This window comes from Candoia aspera, chromosome 2, assembly GCF_035149785.1.
Source record: "Candoia aspera isolate rCanAsp1 chromosome 2, rCanAsp1.hap2, whole genome shotgun sequence".
Classification (NCBI taxonomy): domain Eukaryota; kingdom Metazoa; phylum Chordata; class Lepidosauria; order Squamata; family Boidae; genus Candoia; species Candoia aspera.
In genome coordinates, this window is record NC_086154.1 from 65,712,156 (window position 1) to 65,732,098 (window position 19,943).

Below are 19,943 nucleotides of genomic sequence, written 5' to 3' on the forward strand. Positions count from 1 at the left end.
GAAAGACAAAGTGTATCTTTGGCTGATGGGTCTGTCACCAAAATTATGGGACAAGGTGACTTGTATTTATCCTGCTTAGGAGAAACTGTAAAAGGTGTGTTGTATGTGCCAAATTTACAATCAAACCTTTTATCTGTGGCACAATTGGCTGCAACAGGGTATATCATAACATTTAAGAAAAATGGTTGTGAGATACGTAAAAATGGGAAATTGTGTGCTACTGGTATGTTAAAAGACTCCTTGTACATTGTGCAAAATGCAAGGAAGCCAAGCTGCAAGGCTGCAGTTGGCAACACACCATATCATGACCAATGTGTACACCTGATGCACAGGAGACTTGGTCATGCTAATTACAAGTATATAGCACAAATGCCACAGCTGTGTGCTGACCTAAAGATAAAACCCTGTGCTAAATACTTAGATTGTGTAGTTTGCAAAGAATGCAAAACACTAAAAGCTCCTGTGAGTAAGCACAGTGACAGAGTTACAACTAGACCTTTGGAAATTGTACACTCTGATATTATTGGTCCTTTTGCTCCAAGTCTTGGACAAGCAAGGTATGCAATGACCATCATTGATGATTTCTCAAGATACACATTTATCTACATCTTAAAACATAAAGATGAGGCATTTGAGAAATTTAAAAGTTTTGTGACATGGGCAAATGGAAAATTCCCTAGGCCTGTATCTGCACTCCAATGTGATAGAGGAGGAGAATACCTTTCTCACAAATTCAGAAGGTTCCTAGTGGAAAAAGGGATAGAACAAATTCTTTCTAACCCGTACACCCCTCAGCAAAATGGTGTTGCTGAAAGAAAGGGCAGAACCTTGCAAAATGCGATGGAATGCATGTTAAAAGATTCACGATTATGTTTTAAGTTCTGGGGAGAAGCTTTATCGACTGCTTGTTATGTTCAGAACAGGTTGTATAACTCTATGATTCAGGACACTCCATTCCATTTGTTTTATGGTGTGAAACCAAAGGTAAGCCATCTTAGAGTGTTTGGTAGCACTGCATGGGTTCACATTCCAAAACAACAGAGAAGGAAAGGAGGCCCCACAACAAAGAAAGCCATCTTTGTTGGCTATGAACAAAGCCAGAGGAGCTACAGGTTCATAATGGGAGAGAAATTAATAATTAGCAAAAGCGCTTCTTTTGCTGAACAAAACTGGGGGAGATTAAATTCTAGCTCTCCAGTTGAACTGACCACCACAAGAGAACAGCAAGGACTTGCTGATGGTGATCTTTTGCCTGATGAGGACATTAAATCAGAAAAGCAAATTGAAGATCTGTCTGATGAGATAGATGCTTCTCAGGAAAGTGATAGGAGTCAAAATTTAAGCCCTGTATTACCTCGCAGATCTCAGAGGAGTAATAAAGGCGTTCCTCCATCACGTTTTCAGGCTGAAACAGTAAAGGCTTTTCACATATTCACAGAACCTGAGTCTTTAGAACAAGTGAATGCTTTACCACCTGAGATTGCACAAAATTGGCATTCTGCCATGCAACAGGAATTAGCATCCTTGAAAGAAAATAAAACATGGAAACTGGTAAATCTACCTCCCAATGAACGCTGTCTGGGTTGTAGGTGGGTTTTCAAACTGAAAAGGGATGCTGATGGCAAAATCCAAAAATATAAAGCAAGGTTGGTTGCAAAAGGGTTCACTCAAAGGAAAGATTTAGACTTTGACAAGACTTTTGCACCAGTTACTAAAGGTGAATCAATTAGATTACTGTTAAAAGTTGCTGCACTCAAGGGAATGTCAGTTAACCACTATGACATTCAAACTGCATTTCTCTATGGTGATTTAGACCACAGATTATACATGCAGCAACCCCCTGGCTATGAAAAAGGGGAGAATCTAGTCTGTGAACTGCAGATGTCAATCTATGGGTTAAAACAAGCTGCTAGATCCTGGAACCAAAAAGTAGATGAAAAACTGCAGAATTTTGGTTTTGAAAAAGGAAAAGCAGATCCCTGTGTATATATGAAGAAGGACAAACAAGGCTGTATGTATCTGTGCATTTATGTTGATGATTTGCTGCTGTTCTCATCAACAGAAAAACAAAGGCTTGATTTTGAAGCCTGCATAAAAAGCCATTTCATATTAAAAAGCCTTGGAGTTGTGACCAATTACCTAGGTTTGAAAAAAAAAAAACACAGGAAGAAAAATGGTAACTTTCTGTTAAACCAAAGGGGAGATAATGGTAATGTGAATGGAAAGACATATAAAGTCAAAGATTGGTTTGCATCTTAATCTGTAGTGTAAAAAGGGGAGTGTTAAGGTTTCCCTACTAACAGATTAAGCTACTTTTATACCTAATCATTTGGCCAGGTGAAGGGGTTGCATTTGATTGTCTCCTCTCACGTGCTTCATGCAAAATAGCCTGGGGGGAGGACCTGCCCGGACTTGTTCTTCACTTCCTTTTTTTTTCTCTCTGCTGGAAATGTAGCTCAGCAAGGCTTGCTCCAAAAAGGGAGCTAGGTCCTTTAAATGTTTTGCTTTTGTTTTTGTTTTCTGTAAATAAATTATTTTTATAGAAATGCTTGGTGTGTGACTTTTTTGACCTCTCCTGGGCTGAAGGCTTTCCCAGCATTCTGCAACAATGCTCTATCAAAGTCTATCTGAGGATGTCATGCCTGGAACTGGATGCAAGATGTGGTCTGAAAAATACAGAATCGAAAGAAAGGAAGACTTCTCTCGATCTTGCTAGACTTCTGATGATGCACCTGATGACTGTATTTGCTTTCTTTGCAGTGTTGGGGAATGATTTGGGGGATTACAACACATAGGAAAGGGGTTTAACTTCTCCCAATCCCCCCGCATTACTTCCAAAACAGAGATTACGTTGAGGGGGTCCTCCTATTGTACAATTGCTATATGGTGGTGTGAGCATTGCCTCAGGAGGGAAGCTGCAGGTTTTGTGGGTTGGATCCAAGGGCCTCCAGACCTCATCTGGAGTATAGGCTGGAGGCTCCTCTTGCACGTTCATGAGCACATGTGAAACTTTTAATGTTTCCTTGCCATTTGCTTATTGAGCCTTCCCATTGTTAATGGACTAATAAATATGTTTCTCTTACCAGGATGTCTCCTAAATTAACTGAATAATTTCTTTTTTAGACTATGGTGCACAAATATTGAGTTTGGATTAATTTGAAACACTGTAATAGGTAAATTTAATTTTTGTTTTGTTAATGGATGATATTATTTCACAATGTTTTACACTAATTAGTTATAAGTGAAAATTACTGTATAGTTATAAAAAGTGCAAGAAAACCAGATGGATGGAACTTTTTAAAGGAAAAAAATCAACCCTGAAGGTTTTGCCTGTTTAAAAAAAAAAGCATGAGAAATAGTAAGTTTGGTTTAGTGTGCAGTCCTATATTTAAAATATGTGAATTCCATATGATCAGCAGAAGCCCAGCTACTTGCAGAACTCCAGAACAGATAAACTGATACTGCCTTCAAATACAAGGGGAAATTCATAAAAGTAGAAGAATTGTTTTTTTATATAATACCTTTATTACATTTTAAAACAAAGAGATAAAATCTAACAGAAACTAATAAAGAAAGAGAAAGAGAAATGCAGAAAAAGAAGAAAACAGAAATAGAAAAAGGAATAACTCCTGACTCCTTTTACAACAGATAGAAGTAAAACTTACATTAAACTCTTACTCTACGGTTACAACATAACATCCATTTTTTCTATTGTCAACTAATATTATTAATCATCAAATCCATACAGTATATCATAATTTCATTATTTTCTGTTTCACACAAAAAGTCCAAAAGGGGCTTCCAATTCGCCATAAAATTAGTCAATGTCTTTTCTCTAATCAAAGCTGTCCATTTCGCCATCTCAGCCAACTCCATCAGCTTTACCATCCATTCTTCCATTGTACCTAAGATCGAGTCTTTCCACCTTTGAGCATATAAAAGTCTTGCTGCAGTTATCATTTATAAAAACAAAGTTCCATATGATTTTTCCAACTGTTTATCAATCAGTCCAAAAAGAAATGTCTCTGGTTGGAATTGTATATTAATCTTTAAAATCTTCTGGATTAATATATGTATCTGAGTCCACATTTTTTTTAGTTTTTTTACATGTCCACCAAAGAGGATAAAAAGTCCCATCTTGTTGTTCACATTTCCAACAAACACTTGAAGTCCCATTATATATTTCTGACAATCTTTCCAATGTTAAATACCATCAATACATCATTTTATAAAAATTGTCTTTAAGGTTATAATATAATGTAAATTTCAGCCCTTTTGCCCACATGTTTTCCTATTGTTCCATTTGTATATTATATCCAACATTTTTAGCTCACTTTGTCATACAGTCTTGTTCATCCTCAGTTTCAAGTCTCAACAAAAGCTTATACATTTTAGCAATAAGATGTTCATCATTAGTATATAACTCAATTTCAAATTCAGTTTTGTTGTTTATTCGTTCAGTCGCTTCCGACTCTTTGTGACTTCATGGACCAGCCCACGCCAGAGCTTCCTGTCGGTCGTCAACACCCCCAGCTCCCCCAGGGACGAATCCGTCACCTCTAGAATATCATCCATCCACCTTGCCCTTGGTCGGCCCCTCTTCCTTTTGCCTTCCACTCTCCCTAGCATCAGCATCTTCTCCAGGGTGCCCTGTCTTCTCATTATGTGGCCAAAGTATTTCAGTTTTATCACATTCAAATCCAAAAAAACTTTTTATCAACTTCAAATCTTTCTGTTAATTCTACATGTGAAAGCCATTGGCACATATATCCATCTGATGTTAAATCTTCTCTTGATTTTATTTTTAATTCTGGCTGTGAGTAATCTGATATATCACTGTACATTAACCATTTCTGCTTAGTTGCTATTTCTCTTCTGTATAATGCTTCCTGTGGTGATAACTATAGAGGTATTTTTGGACACAGTCTAAGTTTGTATCTATTCCAAATTCTCAGGATGGCACGTCTAATAAAATGATTTTCAAAATCTACATTAACTTTAACTGTATCATACTATAAATAGCCTGCCACCCAAATCTCAAATCATGTCCTTCTAAGTCCAATAACCTTCTGTTTCTCAGCATCACCCATTCTTTCATCCAAACCAAACAGCAAGCAGCAAAGTACAATTTCAAATTGGGTAAAGCTAAATGAAAGTAGAAGAGTTGTGAAGGGGAACAGCACACTTTTACCACATTTTGTACTCCTTCGCTCCGTTGCCAGTTCTGAAGAGGCAGCGCTTTTGCTAGTAAGATTTTCCCCACCCACTCTACATTCTGATACCAGAGTCTCTAAGGAAAGCTGCTGAGAAACATAACTTACATATCATTGTATGGCTTATTTCCTACAGAGACAGTGTCAGTTTCTCTCAGCAAACTGGGCTAGAAGCAGGCACAACAGATATACAAGAGTTTCCAACAATGAAATTTACAGCAGAAAAGCTAGTGAAGCCATTGCAGAAGACTTCCACTGACTCTGATGTCTCAAATGCAGGCCCTATTTATACTGAAAACCAGGTTTACATTCTTGTGCTTCTTTCTCCCAACTGTACAGTGTAACTGGCTTGAAACCACTCTCCTTTGGGCAGGAGCGACCCTTTCCACCTTCTCGTTTTTGTAACCAACGAATCTGGTTTCAGACTGTTTTCTTTGGCTCTTATGAGAACTAGCTCTTACACCACAATGACTAGATTCACACATTGCATTAAGCTATGCTGTGGTCTGGTTTGGCACATTGTGTGAATCTGGCACTGCGTTTTGTAAGTTATATTTATGGCTTTAAGGTGTTCTTCATAAATCCATTCCCTTGAACTTATTCAACAAACCACAGTTACGGAAATACTAGCATATTATTATAGGTGAGCCCCGAGCTGATTAAGGGAAGCCAGGCCTTGATAAACAACATATGCAGGCAAAATTTAGTGAACAAAATTCTTGCGTGCATTCTCTGTGTATCATACTTATGCAACATATGTGTCTGGAGACTCAGATGATGTGTTATTACTATCACCCTGAGCTTCTAGAACTCATACATTCAAACCAATGAAGCAGAGTTGCCTTTATGGATATATAATACATCTATCCTAGCTTCACCATTGTATTTGCCAGGACTAAGAGTTATTTGTGTACACTTTCCATGAACTTCCAGTTCTTTCATACATTGCAGATTGCCCCAGTTGGACACAAAGCTCCAAAATGTTTCATGAATTTAAATTTTTATTCTTATAATAATATTCAATGTTTCATTCCTGTGTCCCTCATTTGAAAGTCTTATATCTTTGTCTATATTCACTGATATTTATATTCATTTAGGTGATCCATGATCTAATCTGTTTCTTCAGGAGGAAAAGCAGTTAAAAAAAGACTAATAGTAATGTCTACTTCTTGTAACTCAAGAAATAATTTTTTCCCTACTCAGTATTAGCTTGTTTTCAACACTTTCCCCCATAGACACTAACTCATTCTCCTGTCAATCATGTCATCTGCAATCCAATATAGTACAAACACATAATACAGAGCAAAGGCAGAAAAGCAAATATCAAAATGCATGAATTGCATAATTCATTTGTTATAAAATATACTCCGACAAATCTAACATATTACACCTATTCAGTGGATTATAACCTTTTACATTTTACATAAAGTTATATCCATATTAATGACCTTTTTTTTTAAAACTTACTGACTCTTGGATTTCTGGCCATTATATTCTTGTATTTTTATGTGCATATACATATATGTGTACATAATACATAATGTAAGGTATCTCTCATCCGCACTAGACCTGAAAGGATTATGAAAGAATTCCAGTGGCCGCTATGCATTAAGTGCAAACCTTATTTACACTGAAATCAAAGGTTTTGTGGGGGGTTTTGCCTTTTTCTCACACTCACAAACATATATGGTATACATACTTAAACGGTGATACATTCAGTAGACTGAGATTTGTGCAATGGGACTCCTCTTTGCCCTCCTTCCTCTTGCCCTTACTTACATGCACTGCAAATCTTATCTAGATAGTCCCGCTAGCCCCCAGAGCCAATCTGCAGTGCAGTGGAGGAAGGGAAGAATCTGTTTCACTGACAGATGCCAATCTCTCTGTATTGCCCAAGATTCTTAGTTTAACTATCTAAAATTGACCTCAGTTTTCTACAAGGTTTTTAATTTAGCAAACAAAATTCTTGCATTTATATCTAACATCAGTATTAACTTGTCTAATGGAATTGTTGTTTTCAGATTTATTTATTTATTTGTTTGTTTGCTAATATTCGATGTATATGGTCACCCATCTCAAACAAGTGGCTTTGAGCAGCAAACAAAAAACCAGCAGAAAACCAACAAAAAAGTCAAAATGCATAATCAGCAGCCAAGATAAAAACAACCATAAATACAAATACAAACACAAATAATTCATCAGATATAATGACTAAGTTTCCATTTTAATTGGAAAATCTGATTTGTAATTTTATCACAATATTCAATGTTTGCCTATTGCTTTTTTGCATCTTCAGTGAATCTACAAAAGGGATTTTGTGATGTTTTATGTCTGTTGAAGTTACTGTTGTTCCCCTCCCATTGTCCCACTGAATTTAACATTATGTTGTATGGTTTTTCCCATTTAATTCATGTATTTAACATTTAACATTCTTTTGTATTATGGATTTTTAAAAAAACTTAGTCCCTCATGTTTCTACGAAAACAAAAGGCGGGGATATTTATTTGAAATACAAAATGTGATTGTAGACAAGACTCAAGTTGTTTTAATGCAATATTAATATACACATGCATACAGAAATCCTGATACTGCTCACATAGATTGACTAGATTCATTTTACTCTTTAAAAAAACAAATGCAGAATATTTAAAACATATTTTTCTTGAGATACCTAGGGCTATCAATCAAAATATTCTGTATCTTTTTCTACATCATTTCCCCCTCCTTAATGGATTGTTATGGGTTTTGGTTTGAAAAAAAAGAAGACTAAAGAAGCATTGAGAAATGATGAGAAGGTGACGAAGCTTTTATTGTAAACCGCCCAGAGTCCCTCCTTGGGAGGGAGATGGGCGGTGATGAAGTTTGATAAATAAATAAATAAATAAATAAATGGACCTCTTGCAAAATTATTTATTATTTATTAGGTTTATTATAGCCGCCTCATGCCCAGAGTCCCTCCTTGGGAGGGAGATGGGCGGTGATGAAGTTTGATAAATAAATAAATAAATGGACCTCTTGCAAAATTATTTATTATTTATTAGGTTTATTATAGTCGCCTCACTCTAAAAGACTCTAGGCAGCTTACAACATTCAATATACAATTTCAAACAAAGCATTCATAGCCTAGACTAAAACATCCATAACAATCAAAAACACAATAGGGGCTCCACTAACACACTAACTCCAGGCTTGGAGCAGAGCCAGGTCTTAAGGCCCAGGAGACTGGGCTCCATACAGCTCTCTGGGGGATTCTGTATCAGAGGGCAGAGGCTACAACAAAAAAGGCACACTTCTTTGGTCCCACAGGATAACCACGTTTAATTCAGGATACCCGAAGGGCATCTGCTCTGCCAGAACACAGTGGACAGGCAGAAACAGTTGGAGTCAGGTGATCCTGCAGATGACTAGGCCCTAAGCCATGAATGAATCAGAACAATTGCATTAAAATGCTTAATCCAGAAGCGCCTTAAGACAGGTCTCATTTTCTGTGCAGGTATTCAGATGCCAGCTATGTGTTTACACCTAAAAGAAAAATCAGAATAGTTCAAGCAGTGGCATTCCCTGAGATACTCTACGGAAGTGGTCATCCAACACATCAGTCCAGAGTTCTCACTCAAGGCACAAATGACCAGGCTCAAGTTATCCTACTTTGGACACATTATGCGAAGACCTCCAGTTGCTCTCTGGAGGAGGCTCTGATGTTGGGAAAGAAGGAGAAGAGGATGACCAGCAGCAAGGTGGGTGGACTCAGTTACAGCAGCAACGGGTGCTCCATTGGAAGTCCTGAAGGACCAGGTTAGGGAGAGTGTGGTGGAGAAAATCTATCTGTGTGGTCGCTATGAGTCAATACCAAGTTGATGGCACTTAATCATATATACAAAAATATTAATTAAATATTAATTATCTCTAAATCATTTCTAAACTATAGATTAAAAAATAATCTATCTCTCTATATTGTTTAAGTTCCAACTGTATAGCTTTAACCTAGACAGAAAGTAAGTCCTATGAAAATCAACATGACTTCTCAGGTTGCACTATGACAGATCTTCTTTATATGAGACCAAAGATCCAGCTAGTTACACCATTTGCTTATTCCAGTGACCAGTCAGATGCCAAGGAAGCCATTCCTTCTCTCCTGAAGGTCAACCATCTCCTGAGGCCTATTTAGACTTATCCATGCCACCATGGCAGCAACAGGCCGGCACTAATTGTTTACTCCAGCCTTCTCCCAAGTGACAAGGCAGCTTCTCAGTCCGAGTCTAGCCTACAGCATCTTCGCCAGGCCGGAATCTCCTTAGCTTCGGAGCCTAGAAAACGGTTGGCTTGCCCAGGTCACCTGCTAAGACCTCCTTCGGAGCTTGTCTAATCAACGCATTTTTTGACAACCAAGAAACGGAGGCAGCCTCGTCTACCCGCCAGGCCCGTGATTTTGCGTCCCGCGGCCGCTTTTTGAGCTGGAGGTCTCCGCGCCTCCCACTATCCGTGCGAACTGAGCTAAGAGCCAACCCCCTGCTTAACTTTCGTGGGGCCCCACCCGGCTCTTGCGTCCTCATTGCTCGAGCCCCTTCTCGGCGAAGGAAGGGGCAGGAAGGTGCATTGCGCGCTCCTCTTTCAGATCCCCCGCCCCAGGTCCCCGTGTCGAAAGCCAGGCCGGGGGTCTTGCTGCTGCATCTGGGCAGGACCGAGGGGCGGGGAGCCCGGATTGCGTGCTATGATGAAATCCCCTCGCCGGCGGGTATAGGGAGACGGCGGCTCATTGCAATATTCAGCAGCGGTAGCAACGGAGGCACCGTCTTTCGTCTGCTCTCTCCTCTCCGCCTCCTCTCCTCCGCCTCCTCCCCCAGCTGCTCCATGGCAGAGCTGCCCTGACTCCCCCGCTGCACCGCGCCGCCTGCCCGCCAACAGCCCCGCCCGCCAACCCGCTCCGGCCCGGAATGATCTGAACCCTCCGACAGACACGCACCCGAGTCCAGCGCAATCGCCGATCGCAGGTGAGTGGCGCCTCGGCACCCTTCCCTCCCCTAAGATACTGGGCGTCCCCGATGGCTCGGACGAGGAAAGGGATGGGTGAACGGCGGTCGGTCATAAGGCTGCCCTGAAGGTGAAGCCCTCAGCGTGCGCCGCGTTGCAATCTCTCCGGCGAGCGCGGCCTCTCCTCCGCTACCTTTGGAAAGCAGACCAGAATATTATCAGTGGAGAAAGGAGATAACTCGTATTCTCGGATATTCTGTCTTCTCCTCTGAAAATCTACGGTCATCCCTTTGGCTCCCCCACCCCCGGCCCTCCCCATTTCCTTCTCTGGTTTCAAGGACGCGGAGTCACCCTCATTTTCACTGCTTTCACCACGGGTGAAAAAGCATCCTCTGTCGCGCGCGCTCTCTTTGATCGAGAGCGTTGCTTTTGAGGAACGGGGCTTGAAAGGTGTGCTTTCCGCCCTCGCGGCTTGAAAGGTGTGCTTTCCGCCCTCGCGGCTGCAACCATTGGGTCAGGCGAGGTAGGCCAGGACTGGGATGGCAGGTCAGGGCAGTGGGGGGAGCATTTATTGCAGCAGTAATAAATGTCACCAGACTTGTTGAATCTTGGGGCCGAAGGTACCAACCTGGACTCCAACAATGGCTATGGATGTGCCCAGCCATCTCCACCCTCCCTTCCACTCCACATTTGGAGATCTCCTGCCTGTTCCAGCACACTTAGCAGTCAGGCAGGCAGTGCTTGCAATAAAATACCGCCTGTAGGTTGAAGAATATGAACAAGGTATTATTGTGACTACTGTGAAGTATAGTCTGAGCTATTCCCAGTTTTCCCCATCTCTTTAAAGCCTGACTCATTCCCCCCACCCCAATATAATCTTATCCTTTCTGGGAGCAGCGTAGCCCTTTGCTGAAGCCATCTTGCACCGTGTCTTGTCTCCATGCAGAGCTCAGTGCCGGGATGGATGTGTTTATGAAGGGCTTGTCCAAGGCAAAGGAAGGGGTTGTTGCTGCAGCAGAGAAGACCAAGGAAGGGGTAGCGGTGGCAGCCGAGAAGACCAAGGAAGGCGTGCTTTATGTTGGTAAGGTTGCTGCAGGCAAAGCTGCAGAGCTGCCCCTCTCACTATGCCCCCCCCCCCACTTGCAGAGAAACAGATCTGCCAAGCAGAGAAAGGAAGGATTAAAAGAGAGGGAGGAGGGAGGCTTCCATTGGTTAGGGTTTTGTTATTATTCTAGTTGGTCCTTCCAAACTGACAAGTGGCATCCCTTCCCCCAATAATTATTTTTGTCCATGCAATGATTGTAGACCAGAAACCAAAAGAAAAAGAAAAAAGAGTCTAATGGTGTGATTCCTTTCTGAGCCTTCCTGGAGACTAGGATTTGACTTGACATCAGATTGCCTTCAATATCCAAGAGTTCACCTTCTGGGGTTCACCTTTACCTATGAGATTCTGTTTATGTTTGATTTTCAAGTAATTGTCATGTCTCCTTTCCTTTATGATAGATCAGATTTCCCATCCAGTTAAGATACACAGGCTGAATGCACTGATCTATTTAATTTTGGTTTAGTAAGTTGTGTGAACCCAGCCATTATAAAGCCTATCTTTTCCTCCATGATTTGAGACAGCTTCAGGTCTGAGATGTGTTTCCCTTTCTGTAAAGATGCAATTCCAGTCATGAGATGGGTGTTTTGGAGTCTTTCTGCTCATCCACACTTAAGCTGGAATGCTTTCATTCTGCACGAAAACACATTGGGATATGTCAAAGCCCTTTTCCTACAACAAACTCTAAGACTATAATTTCTTGGGAAAAAGCAGGGATGTGACAGGTTATGGATTCATCTTAGTATTAAATCTCAGCCACTTTTGCTTTGATAAATTACCAGCAAGCAACACCACCACCACCACCATTTGGACAAACCAGGCCTTCACTAATATTACACCCTTTTGTCAACTGATGAACCCACTTCCAAGTTCTTCATTCCAGAAATTCATCTGTCAACTTCTCATCATCATTCCACTTCGTCATTCTTCATCCCAGTGCTGATTCACAGGCTTCCTGTACATTTATACTTCTTCCTTGTAAAACTGTAAGCTTAATAGAAATAAAATAAACATTGAATGTGTGCAGTTGCAACTAATTATAATTGTGATGCCATCTGCAAAAAGCAAGGCAACAGAAATCTTCAACGAGACCATGAAGTAGCAAGGTCAAAAGGAAGGGATTGGGATTGAAAATAGTAATCTATAACATCTTTTTCTCAGATATATTTGCAGAAAAAATAAAGAGGGAGAGAAGTGAATGAGTCTAATGGTGCAAATCAACTCCTAGAAAAAACAGTTGTGATAACCAAGGAAGAAAAAGTAATATGATGTGGACCCTATCTCTCAGCCTGAACACATTCTATTCAACTCTTTTCTTAATTTGTCTTCCCCAGCCAATTAGGAATCTGGATTTACCTTGATCAGCTCTCAATTCAGACCTCAAAGGCAGACAATAAGGTTGACTTGAGCCAAATGTGGATCCAGGACTTTTCCCCCAGAATCTCTACATTCTGCCAATCCAAATCATAAAAGATTCTCTTAACTGTGATCTGCCATCATGGGGAGTGCAAGGGAGAACTTAAGAGCAATGCTGGTTAAATTGTAGAACTGTAGACTACCAATGGCTATTAGTCTTGGTAGCTGTATAGTATTTCTTGAATTACAAGCACCAAACCTTAAATGCCAACTGCTAGGGAGTAATCAACCATGCTGGGGACAGATCACCCTGGAGAAAATCTATGAGTTCACTAAGTGTCAACATTGATTTGATGGTACATAATCAATCAATCAATCAATCAATCAATCAATCAATCAAGGGAATAATAATGAAAAAGGGCTACTGCCCCCTGTCTATATGTGATTTCTGAATATATTTGGTTGGCCATTGCATGCCACAGACCTAGACTAGATGAGCCTTTCACTGATGTAGCAGGATCATTTTTATGTTTTGATGCTGACTGTAGCTGTAATAGCACAGAGCAAATATCTTGTGTATTATTTACACATATAATAAGAAGGGAAATGCATAACGCTACTGTCCTGTAATGTCTCCCATACTGGTGGTCTATAAATGAATTAGAATACAATTCCTATAATTCCCTGCTAACATGGCTTCCAGTTCTTCTGATTGGGGAGTTTGCAATTGTAGTTATCCTAGAACCAGCTCTGTATGAACCTTGTTTTTTTTTCCCTTTAGCTAAACCATCATCCTTTAGCTTTGTTCACACAACATGCTTTCCAGGAGTTAACTAAGCATGTTGTGAAATTAATCTAATTCTCTGGCTTTGCATGATCTACTGATCACTAAATTAACCAAACAGGATGGATTCTAGCCATATGCTTGGGTGAAATAGGTGGGCTTATTTTGGGGTTCAGTGTGTTAGGCATACTGTACATAGCATTTCCGTGTATCTTGGCTAGTATCTCTTCCTCATATCTTCTTGAGTGTGACCTCTTCATTTTTCAATCTGTAGGATTTTTCTAAATTCTTGTTCTACTATAAAAAAGATACATTATTCTGCACCCTACATTTTAAAAGGGTTAAGAATAAAAGAGATGCCTGAAAATTGATTGTGGATATCATGGTGTGCCTTGTTGAAATGGGCAGAGTAGAAGAGCCACACTCAAGAAACATGTCTTAGCAACATGCTAAGCCAAATTTGGTGCTACCCTGGCTTAGCTTCATCCTCATTGGTCCAGCATCAGGCAACAGAACTAACCAAGCAACCACATTTGCAGATTTGCACCCAGTTTGGTCCATATTCTGGCTATCTTGTGATGGCTTCCCCATCAACAATCACCAGGTTTTTGTTTATTGATTTTCGTAGTTTTGTTAGTCAAACTGGATGGTCCATTGTCCTGGATAGTGCTGGTATGAGAGACCATCACAAAGCCCAAGGTTATGTGCTGGTTAGGAAGTCCAAAAGGCATCCTGGAAGAAGGCAGTGCCCGCCCATTTCTGCATCGTTGCCAAGACAACTAACTGGATGTGTCTGAATATCTGAATTTTATTAAGTTTAAAACAAAGATAAAAACTACAAAAAAAGAAAAAAGCCACAAAAAAGAAAAAAGAAAAAAAAAACTAAAAAACTAAAAAAGTGTGAAACACAAGAAAAAAGAATTTTGAAGATTACATAAAGACGTGACTTCTGACTCTCAACAACAAGAATATACAGCAAATTCCATAATCAATCCCTTACTCTATATCAAACCAAGATGACATTATTTCTATAAATTATTCCAGTAGCACATTATAAAAATCACTAAACACAATTGCTCCTTCCCTTTACATTAAAAGAATACACACACACAACCCTCCAAATCAATTCCCCCCAAAAAGCAACATTTATTTATTTCCTTCCTACCACTTTTCTATATATTTCTGTCCACTATAATAGAAATCAAATTATAAAAACATTTAAGTTGTTTATTTTTATAACAATCTTAACCCTATTAAACCTAAGACCAAGCAATTATTATAAATCTTAAAAATCAAACAAACCTTAAAAGCAATCCAATAAATCTTAATCCAAATCATTAAAGAAACATGAAATCATACAAGCCTTAATATCAATCCAAATAAACATTCTTAATTCTTAATACCCCACCTCAAAATAAACCAAAACATTTACACATCTCCATATTACACACAATGCATTTTTCATACAGAAATCAAACAGCCCAACTGCCCCCCTTGGAAACTCAGACTTCTCAGTAAAAAACCTCCTGCAGAACAGAGTCTCTACTTTCCCATAACATTCCATCAAAAAAACAACTGCATTTGTGATTTGCAATTCAGTCTGTTCTTTTAACTCCTTCAACACCAAAATCTGGTCATCTGGCACAACAGTTTCAATTTCGCTGTCAGTAGAAATATCTCTATCTACAATAGAATCAACTTCTTCCACAACCTCCTCAGCCAGATGAAACATTTTAAAGCTGAAATTTTCTGCAGTGTCCCAAATATCTTGCAGAATAGCTTGACAGGAAACACAAAAGACCTGTTTAAACTCACAGTGAAGCTCACAACAGAACTCTGAAAAGGTCTCCTTGAAATCCTCCATGTTTCAGGCAGTAGATTATGGCGCCCCCTAGATACTTGACTGGCAAACGTGAAAGAGTTATTGGAAAGTTGTTGACACAAGAGAAAGTATGCTAACAAACAGCTCTCAGAGAAAATGAACAGAAAACTGAAGATTTAAAACAGATTCAACATGTAGGAAAATGTTAAATCCTTCAAATTCAATACAAAAATAATAGCAGGGAGACAATTATTTATTCTCAATCCTCCTCAATATTCAAATGGGAAAACAAGCCAAAGCTTAAAAAGATTTTAAAAGACAACATGATGAACCAACCAGTGCACCGTAATCTATGCCAATCTTTAGCTTTAATTAAGTACCTACCTGTCAGACCTTTGAGGTAGGCCAGGTCAGGAAACGGACACCTCAAGAAATACTAGAACTCAACTTTATTGATTTAAGCTATTGTAGCAGAATCTTGAAACCCTGATAATGTTTTCCCCTTCCCTTCCTCTTATACCAAAGAGAGTCGGCAGGCAATCTTGAGTTTCTTTCTCATGCTTTCTGGTTTCCCTGGTTGTGTTCATGTTTTGCTAATGGTCTCCACATATCTTCTCCAGGGTCATCTCTGTGGTCCATGTGACCTCAAAGAAGTGAAGATTCTGAGTTTAGATGACAGAGGGCCAAACTGCACCTTAGTTCAGTCTGTCCTATGAATGCAGCCAGTATACCAGCAATCCCATCTTTGTTGTGCCTCTTGGTTCTTTCTCATTCTTCATCTTATTCTCCCTACTGGGAGAGCCTGAGATTGCTGGGATTTCTCACCAAGCCTTAATGGCCCATTTCTCCTAAGGGTTTCTCCTCTGCTGTGCCTTTGCACTTGTGACTTTAAGCATAATGTGGTTTGTTACACTGTACCTTGCATGGTTTTGAACCCAGCTATTGGAGTTTCTAAAGCCTAGCTTATGGTTTTACATAATGTGTGCATAAGTGGGAGTAAGTGTAAGTGTTTGGTTCATCCCCTCCTCCAACTCTTTTCTAAGGAGATGCCAACCAAGTCTATCCAAGCAGTGCTTACCCTATTTTTCTCTTTTTTCTGAGTGCTAGGCTCCTATCACTCTGGCAGGCTGCTACAACCTCTTATCAACAAATAAATATGGTTACCATTTTATATTTATATATTGCATATGTTTTAATGTTATATGTTTGGGGGTCGGTTTTTTTTTTTCTTTTTTTGGTTTACTGTTTTTTTTTTTTTTCATGCTGTGTGCCACCCAGAGTCTCATTGTTTGAGTTAGGCAGCCTTATAAATCTGGTGATAGATTGATGATATATGATAGATGGATGGATAGAAAATTTGGTCCCCCACTCAGGGCAAAACAGGAAATCTACTGTGCTTTTTACTGTTTCCTGACAGACATTGCTGATGCCTGGTACCCACTTTAAATGATCAGTTCAGCCTAGCATACAAGGTAAAATAAATTTTACTGTCACAACAAAAATAACCCCCCCCAAATAAATCACATAACCCTGTTCTGGAATAGCTACCCCTTGGTTCTTTTTCTCCCTCAGGAGTTGTTAACAACTCCTTCAGAACAGAGCTAATTGCTGTTCCTTTTTTCCCCCACCCATCTCCGCCTTCCCTTAGAATCTCTTTCTCTTCCTAGTCAGGAGGGAGAATTCTAGCTTTGTAGCAGTATAGAAATGGCCACGCTGGCTTATCCAAGAAACTGTTGTTAAAACAAACTATGGCTTGTGAATCCAGCCAAAGAAAACTGCCAAAGGCTCCAGAATGTCATATTTTCATTTTAAAAATTGCAGTCCTGTAGGAACAAAATGGAAATTCACTAGCTAGAAAAATGATCCGATTTAGATAGGTGTGCATAGTTGGCAAGTCACGTGATAACAAATTCATTTTTGCATTCTTGATAAAATTGCTATTCGGTCCCCACTCCCCAGGTTCACTTTAGAAGGAAGTTTGGAATATTCAGATTGGTGATTAAGGGTTTAGATGATGGGTGTTGTAATCCAGCATATGTCACAGCTAAGTTATGTATCTGCTGATTTGGGAAACAAGAAACTTGCTTCTAAAAAAAGATAAGGTATTGATCTCTCTCTTGAGGTCTTTTAAATAGTATTTATAAAAGTACTGAGAAGTCCTAGCTTCTTTAGCAGATCGTGAAAAATAATTTTCAAATTGTGGGCAGAATTGGAGAGACTGTCTAAAGGTCCAAGAGGGGGAGAAAAAACTGTCAGGCTAATGGAACTTTCCTCCTATTATGGCTAAACCATGGGGGGTTGGGTAGGGGGGCATCAGATTGGTAGGGAAAGGCAGAAAAATGTTTCTGTCTTTGCAGACAGAAGCTGCTTTCACATGTGGGACTGGGTTCAATCACCTGTGTGGACTCACCTATAAGAAAAGTTTGTATTGGGTGAGTGCAGGAAGGAATAAAATAGAACTGAAAGGATCTAAGTTTTAAGAGCGTATGACATTGGTTTAAGGATTTCCTACTCATGTATATAGATTGATGAGATGTTGGACTATATCACTTTCAATTGTAAATGCAGTTACAGGATCATTTTTTTAGAATGCCCCTCTCTATAGAAGAAACAGACTTCCCTTCATGTAGTAATGTAGCACACTGAATTAGCACTTTTCCTTGAAATGCTAGCTTTCTATTCTCAAGGAACTTTTATTGGTATACCTCACCTATCAATTCATTCTTCTGTTTCTTTTCTGCCATAGGTGAGGCCAGGCCTTTCTCAGGTATTTGTCCCAGAAGGAAATATTGCTACGATCTTGCAATCATTTATGTAGGAATAAGTACCACTGAACTCAGTGGGGCTTCTAATTACACAAGCATGAGGTCAGGAAGTATCTGTCCTGCAATTAGTATTTTAGGTGCACTGAAAATCTATCACCCTCTGAAGGTCTTCTCTAACAGTGTTGTGTGGCTGGAGAGCAAAGGTATGCTTGCTCTCTGCTTCTTCTAATGCCTTGTACATACCTACACATTCACCACTGTAGATGTTCGTTCTCCAGTGCAGGAAAGCTGGCTAACAGAATGCCAGGTTCTGAGTTACACCTGGAGATTATGTACTGACTCCCCACTGCTGATGTTTGTCCTCCAGCACATGGAGGGTGGCATAGAGAGGCATAGAAAATGGGTTGAAGGTGGAGCTAAATTGTTTAAAGGCTCTAGTTAACAGGGCAACCTATTCTTGGTTTATAGCAGAAAATCCACCCTGCTTGCAAACCACTAATTAATTATTGTAATTAACTTCTGTATGCAAGCAGAATAGCAGAGAAAAAAACACCATTTTGCCACACCTTCATTTTGTTGGTTGTACAAAGAAAAGGTTGCTTAAACAGACTTAGGGTTTAATTAATACATGTAGGCTGTAAAAGTGTGCTTGAGTGGTAGGCTGGTGATTGTATAATATGGTGAGTGCAAGAATGAAATGGGAGGGTGCTAGATGCCATGCATAATAGGGAATCAAAAATTGCACCCTGCTTTCGAGGACAGAGTTTCCCTGCCTTACATTTTTTCCTGGATGTTTGACCTTGCAGTTGGCTGCATCAACATATTTCCTGGAACAGGCCCAGCAGAGCAAGCAATCCAGAATGCTGGAAATCTTTGGCCCTTTTCATTAATTATCACTATGGCCATTTTGTAGCTTTGGCTTATTTTATTGGCAAGGATTTTAATATCTTTCTCCAGATCGCTGATTAAAGAAAAACACTGAAGGCCACTGGGTCTGCAACTGATCGCCTTGGGATTTTAATATAAGTACTTCTGCTTTCTGCATGCTTAATAACTGGATTGTCTTTTATTGATCATGATAGTGCTATTTCCTTAACTGGAATGCTCCAAGAAAGCAAGTGGGATCTCTTAAAGCACTCCGTTATAATAATTCCATTACCCTTATGAACTTGTCTGTGAGTTCAAAGAACTGCTGGCAGATGAACAGGTAGGGAAGCGTGAGTGTTAGGAGATCGGATGACTTACAAACTTCTCCAGTTGTGCCAAGAAGACACAGTAGAAGAAAACAGAGAGGTTTTCTCTACTGAACATTCTGTTAATAATTTTTTCAATCTCAGCCAGCTCTGCTATGGAGAACAGGGGCAAACACACTGGGACAGCAGCTTCTTCCTGCTTTAATCTCAACCAAAGTGTATGGAACGAGATTTCTATTAGTGTAGTCTGTAAAATGGTTCCTCAGCTTTGTTTCAAGGGCTCCATCACGGGTCCAGAATTGCCAGTGTGGTTGTAGATAACTCCCTTGACCCCATTAGGTTTCTTGCCTCCTCCAATCTTTTTTAAAAAAAGATTTAAATTAAAAGAAATGGGAAGCTGGCATTCTGCGCAGTAAAGCACTAATCCCTTGGATCACCTTTATTTCTAAGAATATTTATGGGGTTTCCTAGAAAATAAAATGTAATGGGCAGCTACAATCCAATGCCTAGTTTAGAAGTGTGCCATATAACCAGAAAAATCATAATCAAAAAGCATAAACAGGGTGTGTCCTGCAATAGTGGGAGCTAGACAGAGTGGTAGGCAGTATTCCGGTAAATCAACATTTTCTTACTGTTATGTTTTCTATGGGTACCATTGTGCAGATGGGTTGGTAAACCCTGCCTGCTGCTGTAGCCACAATTTTTCTTGAAATTCCAAAAAGCTGTGGAGCCAGGCT

General features: G+C 39.7%; 1 protein-coding gene across 1 annotated transcript in view; it reads left to right on the forward strand.

Annotated features, from left to right (window-relative positions):
- The first annotated feature begins 9,796 nt into the window (after window positions 1-9,796).
- SNCB (synuclein beta) overlaps window positions 9,797-19,943 on the forward strand; it is a 31,569-nt gene continuing 21,422 nt past the window's right edge. Inside the window, exons 1-2 of the mRNA XM_063292097.1 lie at window positions 9,797-10,204; window positions 11,131-11,265. Coding sequence (XP_063148167.1) covers window positions 11,145-11,265 — 121 coding nt within the window. The 5' untranslated portion in view covers window positions 9,797-10,204; window positions 11,131-11,144. The remainder of the gene's footprint in view (window positions 10,205-11,130; window positions 11,266-19,943) is intronic.